The sequence below is a fragment of the Zalophus californianus genome, chromosome 11 (genome assembly GCF_009762305.2).
Source record: "Zalophus californianus isolate mZalCal1 chromosome 11, mZalCal1.pri.v2, whole genome shotgun sequence".
NCBI lineage: Eukaryota > Metazoa > Chordata > Mammalia > Carnivora > Otariidae > Zalophus > Zalophus californianus.
This window is the reverse complement of record NC_045605.1, coordinates 66627538-66648680: the sequence shown is the minus strand read 5'-3', so window position 1 is coordinate 66648680 and position 21143 is coordinate 66627538. Positions and strand designations below refer to the sequence as shown.

The window sequence follows — 21143 nt, the reverse complement described above, 5'->3', positions numbered from 1 at the left end:
TGCAGGGTGGTAGTGAGATTTCAATTAGATGAGTATTCAGAATAATGTACAGTACTTCATGTGTGCTTAATATGCCATTGCTGGATGAATGAATGAAGAATGGGATGAGTAGCTCTCAAGCACAGAGCACAGTGCCCATTCTATATTAAGTAGGGGGAAGCACCCGCCAGCTGGGCATTGGCACCAGTGTGCTGGATTGACCTGAACTGTCGCCATCTGATCGTGCACACCCTTCCTCAACGCTGCATGCCCATCTCTCGGGGTCAGTGGCATCAGGTTAATAGCTTGAAATCAGCTCTTGTGGTGGTATTTATACCACAGACATGGGCAAATGTTATAAATCGAGTTTTGGTTTGTTGTTGTGGAGACAGAAAGAGAGAAAGGAAGGGAGGGAGGGAGAGAGAGAGAGAGAGAGAGTAGCATTGACTTGCACCCAACACATCCTTGACCATTTTTACACCTGCCACCGCTGTCTTCAAAAACCGGTTCTGACCATGTGGCTACAGCATACAGGACCTTTGGGAAAAGAAGTCCTTTTGAAGCAGATAAGAAGGTATTGGTGGATGTTGAGAGCCTGGCTTTGGAGACCCCACAAAGTGGGGAGTGCATAGATTTTGTGGGATTGGTCGTCACTAATGCCTGGCTCTGACATGAAAGAATAAACCCAGAAACAGATGGCTGGGTGTTTGGGGTGGTAATTCTGGGGCTTGCTGTAACTTGCCAAGACTGAATTAGTGCTGGGAGCTCCCAGAAAGATCATGACACTCTGCCTGGACCCTCCCGCCCTCCTTTAAATGCCATCTGTGGGGCTCCCAGGTGGAGCCTTTCCCCAAGTCCTGAGTAAGGAGATACATTTAAGGCCATTGCAAATCTACTTCAGTATCAATTGACTTTAAAGAAGTGCAGCGATTAAAGGAGCCCGTTGGAAGTGCGGCTGGTAAGTGTATTGGACAGAAGAAGAAAACTCGTTGCAAGCATTTGTTAACTGCCCAGGATTTGAAGCCTTGTCCAAAGTGATCTTAAAGAGAGAGGAATGCACAAAGCAAGGCTTCCCTGGGTGTATCCTGGGATCATGGCTGTCTCGGCCCAGCTCACCATCATTCATCGGTGGGCCTAAGCCCACAGTCCCCTCCAGATTCTTCAAGGGGGTGGGGGTGGGGTGGCATCTATATTTATTCATTTTTTAGCTCTTCAGGTAAGTGGATGATCAGGCAGGTTTGACAACCGTTGCATCCTAATGAATAATCTCTCTTTTAAAATGTGTTGACATATCATTTGTGTTTCGATGGCCCTAAATGGCTTTAGAGGAAAGTCGGTTAATCTTCTGATCTGGGGAAGACCAGCTACTGTTCACTCTTGGAAGAATAAACAGAAATGTGCTGTGCTTTTAATCTTTAAATTAGCACCATTGGAGACTAGCAATTAGTAGCACTTCTCCGTAGGGGGTGTTCACACTCCCCTCCTAGGCACTGGAGAGCTCTGATCTAAGCTGGGTTTGGGGGACAGCACTGAGTTAGGGAGGTGGGCAGGGCTGGCTCACCTGAAACTGTGGGGCTGGGCAGAAGGGACAAAAGACAGTGCCCTGGGCAGAGGGCAGCTAAGGAACTACAGGGACCGTCCAAAACAGGAGATCTAAAGATGGCCACACATACAGAATTGAAAACCGACTGGAAAATGAAGGGTGTGTCACTGAGAGCAGCAAGACGGAGCCTGGGGGTTTGGAAGAATGATGAGGGAATTATCTGGGCAGGTGGGGTGTGGGGAGCCTTTTTCAGACGGAGACTGATGTCTCCTGCGGAAGGGCTAGAACCACACCTATTACAGGGGAGGCTCCTTTTCCCGCCTGTTACAAAACCAATGCTCCTTTATTTCAGTTGTTAACGGGCTTGGCTACCCATCAGAATCTCCCCGGGAGCTTGTGTGAAATTCAGAGTCTCTGGCCCCGGATCTACCTAATCAGACTCTGCGGAGGGCAATCCCTGGAGCCCGTGTTTCAACCAAGCAGATTCTCATGCGGGCCAGTTTTTATCCTAGAGAGGTGGCATGGAGAGTACAGAGTGTGAACTCTGGGTCCAGCCCAGTTGGATTTAAATCCTGACTTCACCATTTACTCCCTGGGTCACATTGTGCCTTAATTTCCTTGTCTTCAAAATACAATATTAATGGTAACTACATCATAGGGTTGTCAAAAGACTTCAATGAGATGTTATGTGCAAAGGGTAAATGCCTGGTACATCATCATCATCATCATCATTATTATTATTATTTCCTTTATGAAACAGTAGCCAGTTAATGCAGAGATAGAGGGGTAGAGGAACTTCAGTCATCCTACACATAGACATACACATCATATACGTCCGTCAAGGGTTAAAAATTCACATGCTGGTGGGGACCCTAGTGTCCTGGAGAATGGATGACTTCTTAGTTTGGTTCCCACAGAAGCAGACCCTGAGACACGAGTTGAGGCCAAGTCATCTGTCATGTAGATGAGCCCTGGAAACAGTGATGAAGAAGTGGGCAGATGGTTTTGCAAGGATGTCTGTGGAGCTGCCCTCTAAAGAGCGAAGCCCCATCAGGCATCAATTTCCTGATCTTTTCTTTTCCTTTCTGCAAGAGATAGAGAATATCTCATTAGGTGTTTAAATCAGATTAACAGCCATTAGTATCAGACTTCTCCTGCTCAGCCTGCATTTTGTTTCTTTTGGGATGACCCTGTGAAGCTAATTGCTTTTTATGGGAGCAGCGTGGGGGCAGATACGGAGAGGAAAGAAAGGGCTCTGTTTGACCAGGCTGGTCCAATTCCGCGTTTTGTCTTGGCTTCTGTGTCTGAAGGAGGGAAAGCAAGCAAGCAGCCCGCACTCTGGGCTCAGAGGGGAGGTACCACATGGGGAGGGTGGAGAGTGGCCTGGGACCTCCTAAGAGGGGCATAGTGTTTGATGAGCTTGGCTCCCGGGAGAGCTGATTCACAGAGGTTGTTCAGATGTCAGCAGAGCAGGGATTTGTGGACAGCAGGAGGGCTGGAGGAAGCAACACAAGCAGGTTGGCACCTGGCCCCATGCAGGGTGCAAATTGTATTTCTCCCTCAACGCTGGCTACTGACAACTCCACCACTGATTCTAAATCTGGCAACGTCACAGAGAGCAGACTCCCTACCTCCTCTTTCCCCAACACATTTAAACAGACATGAAATACAGCTTTCCCCTTCTTTCCACAGTTATGCTCCTGCCCTGCTCCACCAAGACATTTTATTAAAAGTTATTTATAGAGGGACGCCTGGGCGGCTCAGTCAGTTAAGCATCTGCCTTCGGCTCAGGTCATGATCCTGGGTCCTGGGACCGAGTCCCACATCGGCCTCCCTGCTCGGCAGGGAGCCTTCTTCTCCCTCTGCCTGCCACTCGCCCTGCTTGTGTTCCCTCTCTCGCTCTCTCTGACAAATAAATAAAATCTTTTTTAAAAAAGTTATTTATAGATATTTCAAGAAGTAGTTAAAGGTAGCTTACAAAGGGGGAAAAAAGTAAAAGAATGCAGCTTGGAGACAAGAAGTTGAACATCAAATCTTTAGCAAAGGTAGAGAGGCAAAAATGCTGAACCCTGTGATGAGTCATTAGATTTTTCTCTGAGCTTCCTGGCAGCCTTGGCAAAAAGGTCAATAGGAAGGGTTGCAGATTTGTGTTTAGGTATAAAGAAAACCACAAGTTCTTCATGTGTTTTTGAGCTGAGTTCTGAGAGGTATTTATCATATATACATTATAGATAATATGTAATAGGCAGTATCTTGGACCACAGTTTCCTAGCAAATGCAGGATGCCTCTGAGATAGTTCTTTCATGCTTTGGCAACTAATAAAAGTTGAAGGAAAACACGAAAACCTAATTAGGCAAAGGTACTTTGCAAAGACTATGAGCCAATATTATCTGCAGTATTTCAGGACTTTTTTGAATTTTGATAGCAGCTTTTTGATCAGAGCTAAGGGAATGCTGTCTTCTAATCTGTAGGCAATGTCCAGGATGCAGCAGGCTGAGAACAGAATTTTTCTCTAGCTGGTCCACCAGAAACCTTTATTCTAGTTCTTTTAACAGAGCTCAGAGCTACAAAGGTGCAAGCAGCTCCTATGAGAAGCAAAGACTTTTCTTCTCTTGCTGCCACCTTCTAAGTGGTTCTTCTGTATCTGTCTGGCCCTTCACATTTTCTGTGCATCAGGAGTTCACAATCTTACTATAACCTCAGCACCATACCAGAATAATAGAGCCTGTTTTGTTAGCCTTTGTGTATAACAAACCAGCCCAGAAGTTAGTGACTTAAAAGAGCAACCATTTATTGGCTCACAATTCTGCAATAAGGCAGCTCGTGTCTGTACTACAGGGTGTCAGCTGGGCTACCTCTGCGTTTACAGTCAGCTGAAGGATCCAAGATGGCCTCACTCACATGTCTGGGCCTCAGTGGGGTGGCCTAAATTAATGGAGGACTCCCTGGGCCTCTCAAGCTCAAGGAGGCTGGTCTTCCTAACTTAGGGCAGCAAGACAATGAAAGCAGAAGCTACAAGCCTCCTAAGGCCTAGGCCTGCCACCAGCTTGGGTCCTTCCTGCTGCGTCCTGTTGCCCTATGGTCAGTCCAGATTCAGCGTGTGGAGCAACTACACAAGGATGCGAATTCAGGGAGGCGGGATTCTTGGAGGATCATTGGGTGGCAGGCATCCACGGCCCCGTGCCACCAATAACCTCAACAACAGTGGTCCTGTAGGCAGTGGTTCTCACCCAAGGGGTGGAAAGGGAGAGAAGAGGACAAGTATGTCCCCCTTGCAGGTGAGGAAAGGTATCCTTTGGTATTAGCCCACTTCTTATTCCAAGTTCCCAGACTCGTGCCACCATCAAAAGTCCAAATACTACACTTTTTGAGTTCTATTTAAAATTTTCTAAAAAGGATATATGATAGGTGGACCTTTGAAGAGATGGAACAGGAAATGTTTTAAGAGGCCTCCTGGCAGCCATGCTTGAAGACGTTGTAAGCCTGGGGCACATTGAGTTAGGCCACTCTATGGCTGACCTCGTGACACCTGCAGACAGCGGCACCTCCAGGCCTCCCCAGTCGGCTGTGTGTTCAGAGATCATGAGGTCGTGTTCACAGCTGCCAAAATGAGATACACGGTGTGTTAACGGCAGCCTAAAAGTCACCTGAATTTTCATCTGGTTGGAACGAGAAAGCCTGACAGGCCTCATTGGCCCTAACTCTGGGAAAAGGGTCACACTGTGTACAAGGATGACTCGAATGATAATTGAGGCCATACGCTGATCACTTTTGCAGAAGCCAGAAAGCTGGAGGGCTAGATCACAAAGCCACTGGACAACAGAATCAGGGACAAGACATTCTGACTTCAGAGAGATGGTTAAATCTTTAAAAAGATTGAAGGAAAGAGGACTAAACATAAGAGCCTATGTTTTGGCTCAGAGAATGCTTATGTGCACGTGCGTGCGCACGCACGCGCGCACACACACACACACACACACACACACACACACACACACACAAGCATGCACCAACACATGCATGCAGCCATGAAGAAAAGGGATGAAGGAGCCTGACTTAGCAGCACCATGTGAAAAGGGCCTGTAGTTGTCTGTTTCCGGGAAGCTCAATTTGAGTCAAAAGCAGGCCAAATTAATGTGACCTTCATCTATATGAATGGGTGCAGAGATTCTAGAATAAGGGAAGTGATTCGTTCATTCTATTCTGTATAGCCCAATTTACTCCATAAGTATTAGGCCAATTTCTAGGTGCATAATTTAAAAGTGTTAAAGAAAAGCACATATTTTGAGGGAAGTTCAGCATGATCAAAGAACCTGAACTCAGAGATGTGAGGAAATATACAGAAGAACTAAAGACATTTGACCTAGAGAAATCCTAGCAAGGACTTTAGGATGGTCTTTCACTCTAAATGGTTGTCATGCGGAAGAGGAATTTGATCTGCCCCCTTTTGCCCCAAAATAAATCTTGGACAAGTGAGTGGAGGTGGAAGGATGCTGGCATTTGGAACATCTAATCGTTAGAGTGGCCCACTAAGGAATGGGCTGTGTAGTGTTTCTGGTCACTGCAGGAGCTGGATGATCACTCATCAGGCTAGCCAGAGAGGATTCAAACTTTAGATGGGTAATTGGTATGAAACAAAAGCTAAAATCCTGTCCAACTGACTCTGAGGTCTTGGCAATTGTAGGGATTTGCCCAAGATCACAGAGCAAGTTGGTAGCTGTCTAGGACCTGAGTTTCCTGCCTCCTTTCAGCATTTCTGCCCTGGATGCCCAGTTCCCTCACCAAGGTGATGAGAACTCAAGCAGGGATGCCTAGGGATCATATCCTTCCCATCCACCCAGACCGATTTATTTGACCAGCATCCTGTGGAAAAAGATTTGAAACCAATGTCTGCGGGAGGACATACCCGTTCTGGCAGTGGCCACCATGCCTGATGGTCTTCCCTGGGCACGAGGTCCCTGCACATGCTCGTATCTCCTGCTCGGCCACCATGGCCTTGCTGCTTGCAGACTTCTAACCTAGAGACAGGGCAGAGCAGGAGGAGGTGGTCCTGAACCAGAGCACATGAAGAAGGCTTTGCAGCTCCTTCTTCTCTTAAAACTCTCAATGTGATGGAAACTGACGAAGGGGGGAAAGGAGCATTTTTGTTTTGAGCATCTACAACATGCTATGCATTTTTCACACATGTTAATCCCATTTAATCCTCATAACAACTATATTAGCTTCCTAGAGCTGCCATAACGAAGTACCACAAATTGGGTGGCTTAGAGCAATAGAAATTTATTGTCTGACCATTCTGGAGTCCAAAATCAAGTCCCAATCAAGCAGGGCCATGCCCGGTCTGAAGGTGATAGAGAGGGATCTGTTCCAGGCCCCCTAGCTTCTGGTACCCTCAGATCGTCCTTGGCTTATAGGTGGTCATCTTCTCTTTCTGTTTCCCTACTTGTCTTCCTTCTTTGCATCGGTGTCTGTGTCCGAAGTTCCTCCTTTTTTATGAATGCTTGTCATATTGGATTAGGACATAAGGATCTTAACTCGGTTAAATCTACAAAGACCCTATTTCCAAATAAGGTCATCTTCTAAGGTACTAGGGTTAGACTTCAGCATATCTTTTTGCAGGGACACAATTCAACCCCTAACAATCCACCCTGTGGCTCCCCAAAATTCATGTCCTTACCACATGCAAAATACATTCACCACATCCAGACATCCACCTAGATATCAACAACTAGTTTCGTAACAGGCCCAGGATCATAGCACTAATACATGGAAAGCAGCCTTAAAAGGCTGTATTGCTGACTCCAAACACCATCCTCTTTCTAGTACACAGGGCTGCTGCCATGGGGCACGCCCACTGTTGCCAGGCACTGTGCCTGCTACCTCATACCCTTTTCTGGCAGGGTCCCAGACCTGGCACCGAGGGACATGGAACTCCTTCCGTCCTCTATTAGGGACGAGGCTCAGCCCAAGTGGGTCTGTCCCAGGGCCTGGGCTTGGGCGGGCTGAGAAGGTGGAGGAGGGCACCTGAAGGGGCAGTCCTGGAGAACACAGGAAGAGGGTGGAAACTGAGTCCTGGGGAGGTACAGTGGTTGCACGTAGGAGAATGCAGTCCACTCCAGTCATCTTGGGGAAAGGGGTGGCATAGGCAGTTGCCTGAACTGCTGTGGAAAACCCAATGAATGTTGCGGCTCTGCTATCACCTGCTGAGAGGCGAGCCCACAGGAGCCATCTACATTTACGAAGAAGCAGGGGAATCAGATGCTTAGCCAGGCGACAGCAGGCAACAAACCAATACCAACTGCTCACGTGGTGTAATGCCTGGTCATCCACTTCCTGGAAAGATGGAGATCCAGGCAGGACTGGGTCCCGGGCTGTAATCTTCACAGATGGACGCTTTCTTTGGGCATTAGAGGAGCTCCAATGGAGGGTACCGGGGAAGAAAGAGGCCACTGAGCTGATGAGAAGAATATGGCTTTTGAAGTCATTAGACCTGGCTTGAAACCAGCCCATGCCACTCACGCTGCATGGCATTGGACAAATTGAGAAACCCTTCTGAGCCCCATTTTCCCGTGGGCTGGTTGTAAGGATTTAATAGACAGGATGTGTGACGCATGTGGCCCTGTGAGAGTTGCTGAGCTCAATACAAACTGTTTCCCTTCAAAGCTGAGTGGTGCTGGCCATCCTGGGGAAGATTAAGGAGACGTGGAAAGGGAAATAGACCCTCCAGCCTCTCTCTGGGGGAGTCGGTTCACCCTAAGAGGGTGAATATCTTAATCACACCTTCCCCCATTATGCTAATGGTGCATTTCCTCCCTCCCAGAGGAGCTGAAGGAGAAGCTGACAGAGTATGTGGACAAGGTGAATGGCCAGAAGCCGGGTTTCATCAAAGTCGTGCGCCACAGCAAGCAGGAAGGCCTCATCCGCTCCCGAGTCAGCGGCTGGAGGGTGGCCACCGCCCCTGTAGTGGCCCTCTTCGATGCCCATGTGGAGTTCAATGTGGGCTGGTAAGTGACCATCAGGAGAGGAAGATGAGTCCCAGTGTGGTCCAGGGCTGTGGCTCAAAGGAGTGCAAAGCATGCTGGGACCTCAGTCATAGTGGGGAAAGGAGAGAATTCTGGTAACAGCTGAGATCTGGATGTGTGACTGATGTAGGCAACAGGGCTGGCCCTTCGAGGCAGGGGAGAGTCAGGGATCAACAGGTCAAAGCACAGTGTCTAAAAGGTATGGTGACATAGGGTGTGACTCTGGCTAGTGTCTTCCTCTAGGAGGCGGGATCTGGGAGAAGGTAAATGCTAAGGGCAAAGCTGAGAGTACCAGCCCAGCTAAGGACAGAGCTGCAACTGCTCAGCAAGGGACAGCTGGACCAGACTTGAGGCAGGAGCCCAACCCCACAGACAGGATCAAGGCCCAGGGGTCAGAGGGGGAGAAGGTAGCTTGATGTTATCATAGGTGGGACCCCCCAAAATGCCAGACCAGATATAACAAATATCTCAGATTTTCCCTACTGGTGAAACTGGGTCTTACAAAACCTTCCTTTGTCTGGTCAGGGCTGCTCAGCTGCCACATGGGGCAGGAGAAAAGGTATATGGCCTCAGTGGCTGCAACCAAGCAGGGATGGGGCACCTGATACCCATATCCCTGCAGGGCCGGGTGGTGCGCTGTGGCCAGCCCACTGTGTGTGGCTTTGCAAAGAGCCGGGGTGAGGAGGGCCCTCAAGTAGGAAGGAGCAGCCAGGCATGCACACCACATGGCTCGATTTGGGCATGCTTTTACAGAACAGGCTCAAATTAAGGCTGCAATGAAGCCGTTTTTTATAGTTGAAGTCCCTGCTTGCCATTTGTGACTATTTAAAAAGCATTTTCATTGGATTTATGGCCAGAAGAGGAGAGGGACGCTTACCATTTCAAGCTGATTTGAATAAACAATTATGCAACAAATGCATTATTAATAAGAAGCTCGTCATTCCTGTCTGCAAACACTTTACTTGCCTGGTGCCCATAGGGACCTCCTGGCTGCTTGGAAAGCCCTACTCCCCACCTCTCCTTGAGCAGTGGAGAACACGTGGGATGGGGTGGCTCGTCTGGAAGACTGAAGCAGCATTTAATAATTGGTGGAAATAAGTTTGTTCTCACTTCCATGCCTCTGCCATCTTCATCTGCCTTTTCCTCCTGGTTGATACACTGAATTTTAGCAAAATCAAAGCCCAGGTTGAAAGCTTCCTATAGAACCTCAGATCTCTTTCTTCTTTCTTAGGTCTTGATTTTTTTTTTCCTAGTGGAAAAAGGGAAAGCAAACAGACACAAGGATCTAAGGCAGTAAGAATCTCTCAGTCAGCCCAGGACATGCTGCAGGAGTGGCCAGGCCTTTTGCCAACCTAGAAGTATGGGGTGGCGGGGGTGGGGTGGAGGTTAAACCGGGGTTCCTTCCCAGGAGGCAGAGCAACCTGCTGGAGCAAATAGCCAGGTGGTTTTTTGCCTTTCTCTGCAGGGGAAGGAGCTTTAGGAGTCTCCAGTCTAGTATTTATCCACCTTGGAAGCAGTCACCCTTTTCTCCCTCCCTCTTACTCAGGGCTGAACCTGTGCTCACCCGCATAAAGGAGAACCGGAAACGGATCATCTCACCATCCTTTGACAACATCAAATATGACAACTTTGAGATAGAAGAGTACCCACTGGCCGCCCAGGGCTTTGACTGGGAGCTGTGGTGCCGCTACCTAAACCCCCCCAAGGCCTGGTGGAAGCTGGAGAACTCCACTGCCCCAATCAGGTAAAGCATCCTTACCTGTAGGTCTCTCTGCCTTGTCTTCCATGCAAGGGCTCCCCTCCCAGCTCAACCCTTATTCCCCAAACTCCAGCCCCATTGTGGGGTGATGGGGTGGGGGTTGGAAAGGAATTACAAATGACCTTCAGTCACCACTTACAGGCCCTGATAATCCCTTTCAATAGAACCATGGCACCCAGAATCTATTCAGAGGCTCAAACTTACTCATTTCAACACATCACTATGGGACATCTGCTGGGTGCCAATGGCTGTGCTGGGTGCTGGGGATCCAGAGTGATTAAGACTCAGTTCCTGCCCCCAAAAGCCTGCAGTCTAGTGAGGATAGACAAAATAATTAGAATAATAAATGATTGCTGGAGGAAACTGCCCAGAAAGTGGGGAGAATCTTTTCTGGAGACTAGGATTTGCACTTGTTTTTAAGTGCATATAGTGGATGGCAAGGTTGGGCAGGAACACTCATAGTTGGAGACAGAGTGAGTTCATGGACACAGAGGAAGTATAAAGGGACCTTTGTGAGGAGGGGTATGAGGACGCAGCCCCATGCAATGAGGCTGGAGGGGCAGAGAGGCAAGATCAGACCCCGCAGCAGCTTTTATGCCTTGCTGCTATTTGAGTTTATCCTGTAGGATTCAGTTAAAAGTAGCTTCAAACTGCATTTCAAGGATCCCAAGCTCTTTCTGCCTTCACTGCTGCCTTCACAGACCCCAGATGACTCCCTTGGGCAGCCTCTGTGCTCTGGGTCGGGACTTCTGAAACAGCCACACCACCAGCCCTTATTTCTGTCTGGTTAATCACAGATCAGGTGCCTTTATGTTCTCTGCAAAGTCCTGCCCATTAAACACACAGATGGCACCGGAGGTGGCCTAGGGGACAATTCTTGGAATGAAAGATGAGATTAGAAACTGATGTTGCTTTGTATTACCTGAGGGAGAAAGATTATGAAAAATCTAATTGAAAGTGGGCGATTATTATCTGAGATCACATCTTTCCTTGCCAGAAGAAAAAACTGTATTCATATTTAAAACAGGATGGAAGAGAACCATCTAGCTTTCTCACAGTTCTCTCTGTTACCCACCTGTTAGCCCCTGCCACAATTTTGTGTTGTTAAATATTTGTTTGGATGTTGCTGTGTGCAAGGGCCTTTTACACACATGGTCTCATTTGCTCCTCCTTATAACCTTGTGACAGCTCATTGTGTCATCCCTGTTTTACAAGATGAGGAAAACCCACAAGACGGAGGAAGGAGAATGGCCCTGCCAAAGGCTGTGGGCAGTGGAGCCAGGATCCAAACCTAGGTCAGCTAGATTCCACATCTAGTTGTCATCCCATAGACACCCACTGTTGAGCTCAGAAATGGCATGGCTGAATTCTGTCGTTCAGCATGCTGAATGATCCTGGAAGGAGGTATGCTGTCATGCAAGGAACATTCTTGCAGAAGACTGCACTGATATTCGCTGCTTTGTTCTGCTCATCTTGAAATGTGTTGGCCTAGTCGTAGTAAACCTGCATTCTAGGCCCTTGACAGAGAGTATTGTCTCAGTGCAAAGTTTTCATCACCTAATTCTTGTCAAAAACTTGCCTGAGAGAAATTATATTCATGGAATTTTTGGGGAAGAACATTATTGATTTTATTCCTAGATGAAAATAACCCCACGGAAAACTGTGGGTTATACAAACATACCTTGCCCACTTTGGCTCCTGTTTCCTTGGAGCTGTACGTCAGTGCTGTGCCACATGATGTAAGCTATAAAAAGAGCCCAGAGATACCTTCTATTGCTTTCTAAAGTGACGTCTTTGAGACGGTTGTTCACTGTGTCCCAAAGTGACCTCTAAGAAGACTGACATGAGAAATTTCTTTCAAACTGATGGCTAGTCAAAGAAAATCTTGTTAGCCCCAAGGAATGAGTGTGAAATTTTCACATGGGAACTATAAATCTTATTTCTAAGACATGTTTGTTCATTTTCACCTTGGCTACCAGGAAGCTTAGCATCAATTTTGTGGGTCTCCTTTAAGAACTGTGAAGGAGGACCTAATGCTGTGTTCTAACTGGCCCCCAATTTGTTGTGAACTTTTGGTCTTTTACAGACATTTATGTATTTTGTTTTTCAGTGTATTGTACATTTTTTGTAAGCTATCTCTAATCTTTTTGGGAACGAGGTAAGGTATAAGCCAATAACACATTCAGGCTGACTGGGTCCACTTCATACCCTAGCTGATTAATAAGTAATAGACTGTCTGAAGTGGCCCATGCTCATTGCACAGTAACTGTTTTAGATTCTGATGTTTCCCTGAGTGGGTTTGGCCAAATGGGGGAAGACCCCTTCCTGTGTGTCTTGGAACGCCACGTTGAAATACTCAACATTTCAAGAATGTCAAGGAGAAGGTTGAGACTTCACTCTGCCCACTCTGCCCGGCTGATGTTTTTAAATCACCATGCATCTAAAGAGGGGATTCTCTGGGCTTCTTCAATGTGCAAGCGCCTCTTTTTAAATGATTTTTCAAGTAACCATCATGCCCCAGAGGTTTTCAAGGTTTTACATTATTTAATTTAATCTGTGTGAGGTTATAGTTGATTCTGTTTCATAGATATGGAATCAGAGGCTCCAAGAAGCTGGGGAACTTTTCTCAGTGACACACGGCCAAGCAGGGACTTTACTCGTAGCATGCAACTCCAAGGACAGGAACAAGCATCCTCCACTAGAGCGGGAGCTCAGCCTACTTATGGAGTAGTGGATTGAAGTAGATTGATTGCCCTGGCTGCCTGCGGTCTATGGGATGTAAGCCCATCCAGAATAAAATGCTGTGATTTGAAAGGAGGAGGGGCAGGGACCCCAAGGCTCCAGTCTCTGCCTGAGCAGCCTCCTGTACCGGCATTGTCCAAAGCTATGGCCTGCAAAAGAGCTGTTTCTCCACCCTGATGAGTTTCCAAATTTCAAAGATGGGTCCATTTGCATGTGACTGACAGTTTTCTCATAGCTGGGGATTCATCATTTCTCTTTTTCTTTCCGTTCCCCTCCGACTCCTTCAGCCACCAGCTGATAAGATGCTATACAAGGGCTAGAAATGGTAGCTGTGTGCAGTGGAACAATTCAAAGTCATTTGTGTAAGCTAATGCTCTCAGCAGAGAAGTGCACTCACGCTGATTCTCCCAATCCCAATCACTCCTAGTGAAGTTCTGTGCTTCACTGGGCACCTGCCCACAGCCGGTGAGCCCCACACTCACACTCTCACTCAGGAAAGGCCCCCCAGCTCCTGCACTGACTGGCTGTGGATGTGTTCCTCCGGCCAGAGACAGGCGATCCGCTAAGCCCTACCCACTTGGCTATCTCCCGCTAGTGTCCCACAGGCACCTTCAGATCGGTTTTCCCAGTAGGGAATGCTTCTTCCTTCTGAAACCAGCTTTTTCTCTACAGCCCACATTGATGGGTGCTCCCCACCCCACCATTACCCGAGCCACAAAGCCAGCTGGCATCCGGATGGCTCCCTCTCTCTCACCTGTTCATCTGCCTCTAAGTTCTGTGGATTTACATTAAGATGTGTCTTTAAACAATCCCTCTCCCCATTCCTGATCCTCTGGTCAAGGACGTCATTATTTCTCCCTAGACCTACCACCAAGCTTCCCAACTGGATTCTTCTTTCCACCCAGCCTCTTCCAGGCAGTCACCCCCCAGCTGCCTAAGAGTCCTTTTAAAAGCACAGATCTGTTTGTTCTCTATATTTAAGAGTCTGGGTTTTTTGTTTGTCTCTTTTTTTTTCCTTTGTTCATTTATTTTGTTTCTTAAATTCCATGTGGAGTGAAATCATAGGGTATCTGTCTTTCTCTGACTGACTTCTTTCTGCTCATACCAAAGTCTGCTTAAAATTCCCCACTGACACTCCTTTACCTCCAGATAAAATCCAAGTCATTTACCATGCTCTCCAAAGCTCCGACTGATCTTTCTAAGTGAGCCGGGTTGATGTGCAGAACCCAAGTTGAGGAAGGGTGGGGAGTTAGCTCAGGTGCCCAGGTAGAAACAGAGACTGGCTGTGTGGTTCGGAGCTCAGGTGTCAGGGCAGCTAGAGATGCAGACACTCGGGCCCGGCTGGCGGGCTGAGCACCACTCCCCTGGGCCGTCACCCATTTCAGCACCACCCGCAATGAGGACTGGCCCCAGGACCGGAGCATCCCTGCCGCCACCCTGAAGAAACCACCTCCCTAGAGCAGCTGGTGAAGGTGGGCCTGTGAGGGCCACTCAGAGAACGAGGCCCACACCGGCTCTGGGGGCAAAGGAAGGAAGAGGAAGAGATCCTCCCGTAGGAAGGCACCACTGCTCAGACTCCTCAGGCCGTCCCCAGGATGCGGCCTCTCTGCTAACTGCTGGCCCATCTCCCTACACCCCTGCAGGAGCCCTGCCCTCATCGGCTGCTTTATTGTGGACCGGCAGTACTTCCAGGAGATCGGCCTACTGGACGAAGGCATGGAGGTCTACGGAGGCGAGAATGTCGAGCTGGGGATCAGGGTAAGCAAGGGTTCCCACCCAGAGGGCTTGGCTCTGCTCCCCAAAAGGTAAATGAGTCTAGGGGGTGAAGAAATGGGGCTCAAGGGTGAGGGTCACAGGTGGATTCTGAATGTCTAGTCCCTAACCCTGCTTCATGTGTGTGATCAGAGCTGCTTGGGGACAGGATAGAGACAGAGGAGGAGACCTATAGAATTTTCGGGAAGAAAAGGACTTCGGAAACTGCTTTGGTTAGGGCTGGGGACATGGGAGAGTTGAGCTCCCTACTATAGGAACCACCTCTTTGTTAAAACCAAACGTAGCCTCCTCAGGGCTGAGCAAAGATGTGCTCTAGGAAGACACCTGCAGGCATCGAGGGGTGGCTGGACCACAGTGACTCTCAGAGTGAGTCACCTCCCCTTGGGATTTCTCACTCTGATATTCTCTGCCTCCTCCACAGCAGCCCAGAGAGCTTTCCTAAAGACTTTGTCAAGAGAGGGCTGCAGGGGGGCACCTGGGTGGCTCAGTCAGTTAAGCGTCTGCCTTCAGCTCAGGTCATGATCCCACGGTCCTGGGACTGAACCCATCATCGGGCTCCCTGCTCGGCGGGGAGCCTGCCTCTCCCCCTCCCTCTTCCGCTGTCCCTCCCCCGCTGCTCATGTTCTCTCACTCTCTCTCTCCCAAATAAATAAATAAAATCTTAAAAAAGAAAAGAGAAGAGAGGAAAAAGAGGGCTATAGGGAAATAAACTCATGGGGTATAAAGAGCAAAACACAGCCAGGCTCACTCCATTCTGTTTTCTGACCCCACCATGTGCTGGTCGGATACTCAGACCCGTTCATACCTCATGCCATTCTTCAGAGGTAGCCACCATCCTGCCCCAAATTAGAGGGCTTTTTGCAACTGTCAGCACATGGTGCAAATCCACAATAGGCATCATTTAATTTCTCATGCCCCAGGAACATTTTCTAGGCTCTGACTCTTTCTCCAGGGCCCATGAAAAGATAACTCCGAAATGACACCCTACCCTCATCACATCTGAGGGACGCATGAGGTCCCCTGGTGGTCAGCAGGAATGTGACAACGGATACAATGAAGCACCTCATCCTAGAGGGAAGCCCACCCCTCTGCCCAGGTTGTGGTCCTATCCTCACAGAAATCCCAACATTCAAACTGTGGCTTGTCTCCACAGTGGTCTCCATTGTCCTGTCTATGGAGATCTTAATTTTAAGCAGCCTGGTAGATCCTTGTGTGACAGCCCTTGGAGAGGACCTTGAACCTGCTGGTGTTCTGGCGATCATCCAAGATATCCCTCCTCACTGTCAGCCCTCATGCAGACCACCCCAACATCTGGCTGGTTCCAACCAATGACCCCACTCTTGCCCCTCTGGCTTCAGTGTCTGTATCTCCAGTTCCCGCTCAAGGACTCCAGCTTGGATCCACCCTCCTCTTACCTCTAACTTCCTTAGAACTGCCACCCCACTGGGCAGCCAGCTGACCCTGGACAGACCTCGCCCTGCCCCGAAGGGAGCCAGGGCACCTCCACGGAGCATCTCACAATATCTGCAGTGGCCTGACCAACACTGTGGAGGCTGCACTTATTGCCCAGACTTAATCCTAGGGCTCTGAAGACTGGCAGCAGGAGCAGCTTGTCTGAAGCTGAGCTTAGAAAACACCTTTAGACACCTGTGTTCACTGAAACTCAGAGAAATTGCTTTGAAGGCCATCAGAATGCGTGGGCTTCGTGGGGAGCTAATGGATTCACAGGGGACAGTGCCCACAATGTCTCACTGGCCTCTCCAGCTGTCTCCCTCCATCACTCATTTCTTCACCACCTTGTTTCAGCACCACTCCTGGGTAAATGGTGGGCCCCAAACATACTATTTTTCACCAGGAGCTACTGCCGGGGACTGGTGGAGCAGGTGGAGCGCCCTCCCATATGCGTGCTGTCTGGGTAAAGACCAAGAGGAGTTAGACGTGTGAGCTCTGCTTCTCACATGGACGTGAGGCAGGCACGGGGCGGTGGGAGATCTCCGGCTTCTCCTTGCCTAGATTAGAAAGCTGCTCTGGAGTGGGGGCCCGGGTGAGGCTTTCAGATACGTGGTAAAAATCTTTGGGGTTTGTGTTCAGGGTGTAAAATACAGTATAAAACGTTGCCTGGTGTTTCTTTTCTCCATTTCCTCCCTCCCGCTTGACAGAGATGACGTGTCATGGTAGTTGAAGGAAAGGTGGTTTTTCAGGCAGGGACGCAACAGCCTGTCGGCAGGCAGAGCTGCAAACAGAAGGAGGAGCTAGTTCACTTGAATTCCAGGTTCCCCTTTAAGGGATCCAGAACCACTCATCATCCCCAAAATAGATGTTCACATTTTGTGTGGTTATTAGTATCTTCCTTTCATGTTTTGTGAGTTCACATCTCAGTGCCTCGCCTTCCTTATCTAGGATCCCCCTGCAATGACTCCACAGGATTGTTTGTAAAAAGAACAGACATTCCTTTTTCACCTCTTTGAGTCAGAGGCAACTTATTCCAAGTCCTTACCCATTTGGAACACAGAAAGAGTTGTTTGCACAATTATTCACCACCCACTCTGGCTGCTAACTATGCTATCCATCTACATCCCTAAAAAGTGGCTGTTATTAGGATACTCCTTTTATTCAGATGAGGGAATTGTGGAATTAAGAGCTTACATATGTATACAATTTATAAGAGGTAAAGAAAAGATCCAACCCCAGATCTTTGTGATGTGAAAGCCTAGATAGATATACCACAGTGATCTAGGGATAAAAGACCTATGAGCATCCCCCCAAAAGTATTACAGTGTCCGTGCCATAATTTCCTTCTACTCTATTCACAACTATATCTACTGAGTCCCCATGTAAAGCCTTATTCTTATTTTATGCTCCTTTCTAATAAGACTTTTTTTTTCTGATTTCTAATTCCACAACTCAGTGGGAAAAAGAAGGGAGTTGCTGTGGGCAAGCAGAATGAAAAGAGCAAGATATAAGAGCTGACATCAAATAGGAGACAGAAGGATTGTATAGATGATGGCTATAAAAATGGTAGAATATACAAGAGAGCATTCAAGAAGTTTTAGGAAATTAAGAAATTGTTAGAGACAATAAATAAGTTGAATTGATTCCCCTCAAAAATATGTTGAAGTTCTAACCCTCTGTACCTGTGAATATGATCTCATTTGGAAATAGGGTCTTTGCCAATGTAATCAGGTTAAGCTGAGGTCATACTGCGTTACAGTGGCCCTAATCCAATATGACTGGTGTTTTGTTTTGTTTTGTTTAAGATTTTATTTATTTATTTGACAGAGAGAGACACAGCGAGAGAGGGAACACAAGCAGAGGAGGTGGGAGAGGGAGAAGCAGGCTTCCCATGGAGCAGGGAGCCCGATGCGGGGCTCGATCCCAGGACCCTGGGACCATGACCTGAGCCAAAGGCAGACGCTTAACGACTGAGCCACCCAGGCGCCCCTGACTGGTGTTTTTAGAAGGAAAATTTGGACACAGGCACAGAGGGAGGATGACCATGTGAAGATGGAGGCAGAGAATGGAGTAAAGGCCAAGGAATGCCTGGGGCCACCAGAAGCTGGAAGAGGCAAGGAAGGATCCTGCCCTAAGGCTTTGGAAAGAGCATGGCCCTGTCAACACTTGGTTTCAGACTTCTAGTCTCCAGAACTGTGAGAGAATAAATCTGTGGTTTTAGGAGATCCTGCTTGTGGTGCTTTGTTGTAACAACCCAAGGCAATTAATACTGAGACCAAAACATGAGTGAAAATAGGAACCTAGAGAAAGCCTGAGTCTGTTATATTTGAAGAACCTGGTGACTTTAGGCTGATGATTTCTTAATTTCACAGAGTGCAGAGGGCAGGTTACCAAGCCTCAGGGTTTCCCAACATGAAGAGTCTAATATACTAATCTCTGGCTCTCCACCTTACCTCCCATAAAACTGGTACTCCAAAGACCAATTATCGCAGTGTAAGATGAGCTAGAAATACTCCCACCCTCACCCCCAGTGTTAGGGTAAAAATTGCCTACTTCAATTTTATGATGAGAAGAGAGGAAAAATTCTCCTCTGTGAATCCCTCCTTGGATTTATAACATAAAATCAAAATACTTCATGGTCCAGAAAATCTCAAAAGCAGAATTTAACTTAAAAGTTGTGGGAAGTTCTTAGGCATCTACAGAAATGTATACAAACAGTCTCTGGGGAAAGACCCCTTTAACCCAGGCTATAAAATTTTCCACAGTCAGAGTTTCAAGGAATGTGAGAGTTCACCTTTTTAAAAAATCACAAAACAAACAAGGGAAAACGAAAGCACCAAGAGCAAGAGCATTGGACAGCCAAATTTGTTTTACAAAATCTTCAAGTATTGATTCTATCAGACACAGGATATGAAATAAGTTGTATACTAGCTTTAAATAAGTAGGAGATTGGTGGGGTACCTGGGTGGCTCAGTCGGTTAAGCATCTGATTCTTGGATTTGGCTCAGGTCATGATCTCAGGATCATGAGATTGAGTGGGCTCGCGCTCCAGCAGGGAGTCTGCTTGAGATTCTCTCCCTCTCCCTATGCCTCTGACTCTCCCTCTCTCTCTCTCTAAAGTAAATAAATCTTAAATAAATAGGAGAGTGGAAATATAAATAAGAAGAGACTATTAAAAAGACCAGTCATATTGGGATAAAAATATAATTTCAAACATAATAAATATAAAAATGGGGATGCCTGGGTGGCTCAGTTGGTTGAACATCCAACTGACTCTTGGTTTTGGCTCAGGTCATGTGATGGAGTCATGTGATGGAGCCCCTGGTGGGCTCCGTGCTCAGTGGGGAGTCTGCTTGAGATTCTCTCTCTCTCCCTTTCCCTCTGCCCTTCCTCCTGCTTGTGCTCTTTCTCTCTCTCTCTCAAATAAATAAATAAATCTTTAAAAAAATACAAAATAAATACAAAATGGAAATTAAAAGCTTAATGAATGGATTAAATATCCAGATGGATATTGTTAAAGAAAAAAATAGTAAACTGGGAAATATACCTAAAGAAATTATTCAAAATCAGCCCAGAAATATGAAGAAAGGAATACAAAAAAAAAAAAAAAAAAGAGAGAGAGAGAGATTGAAAGACAGGTAGAATTGAGGGAAAGGGTCTAACATCTTAGAATTCCACAAGAAGATGGTAAAGAGTGAGGATTAGGCAAAAGCAATACTTGAAGAGATAACGACTGAAAATGTACCCAAGCTGGTGAAAAATGCCAACCCTCAGATTCAGGAAGTCGACCTGTCCAAAGGAGGATAAATACAAATATATTCACATTTAGACATGTTATAGTGAATGCCAGAGACAAAGAAAAGAACTGATAGCAGTCAGAGAGAAAAGATAGACTACGGAAAAATTAACGCTAGAATAACAAGTGACTTTTCAGTGATAATGATAGAATCCAGAAGACCATGAGATAATAGCTTAAATATTCTGAGAGAACATAATTGTGAGCTTATATATGTATATATATGTACATATATGTGTGTGTGTATATATATACATATATATATATACACACTCAATAAAAATATCTTTTAACTAGGGTAAAAGAAAGTCCTTTTTCTGAAACACAAAAACTGCAAGAGTTTGCTACTAACAGATCCTCACTAAAATAAATTATAAAGGATACACTTCAAGTATAAGGAAAATGATCCCAGAAGGAAATCTGAAATGAGAAGGATACTTAGCTCAAAAAGTAGTAAATTTATGAGTTAATCTAAAGAAATGTTTATGGTAAATAACACTATAGTAATGTCTTATAGGATTATTAAAACTACAATGCATGATGACAACTGCAAATAAGTTGGGAGAGGGCGATTGTAATTAGAGTATTCTAACATGCCTATATGTTAATGAGGTTGGAAAGGATACTGGTTGACTTTCAATTTTGATGAGATAAACATATTAAAGTTTCTAGGGAAGCCATGAAAATCGCAGATAAAGAGATGTATAACTTCCAAAGTTGCAGAGAGGAAAAATAAAATATGAAAATCATAAGAAAGGGAGAAATAGAAACAGGATGGTACAAAGAGAAAATATATGAGATGGTAGAAATGAATCCAAATATATGAGTAAATACAGTAAGTTACACGGACTAAGTTAAAAGACAAACATTTTGAAATTGGAATTTTGAAATTATCTGTAGGCTATTATAAGAAACATGTCTGAAATGTAATAATACAGAAAGGTTAAAATCTAAATGGATAGAAATTAATAACAGGCAAATGCCAATGAAAAGAAAGTTGCTGTACTTACATTAATATTAGAAAAAATACCATTACAACATATTTTAGTACAAATAAAGATTTCTACAATGTACAG

General features: G+C 46.5%; 1 protein-coding gene across 3 annotated transcripts in view; it reads left to right on the top strand.

Annotated features, from left to right (window-relative positions):
- Nucleotides 1-21143, top strand: part of GALNT18 (polypeptide N-acetylgalactosaminyltransferase 18) — a 354123-nt gene that overhangs the window by 244209 nt on the left and 88771 nt on the right. For all 3 annotated transcript variants that reach the window (XM_027580483.2, XM_027580485.2, XM_027580482.2), the window contains exons 4-6: nucleotides 8344-8527; nucleotides 10092-10289; nucleotides 14690-14804. In XM_027580483.2, the coding sequence (XP_027436284.1) occupies nucleotides 8344-8527; nucleotides 10092-10289; nucleotides 14690-14804 (497 nt within the window). The remainder of the gene's footprint in view (nucleotides 1-8343; nucleotides 8528-10091; nucleotides 10290-14689; nucleotides 14805-21143) is intronic.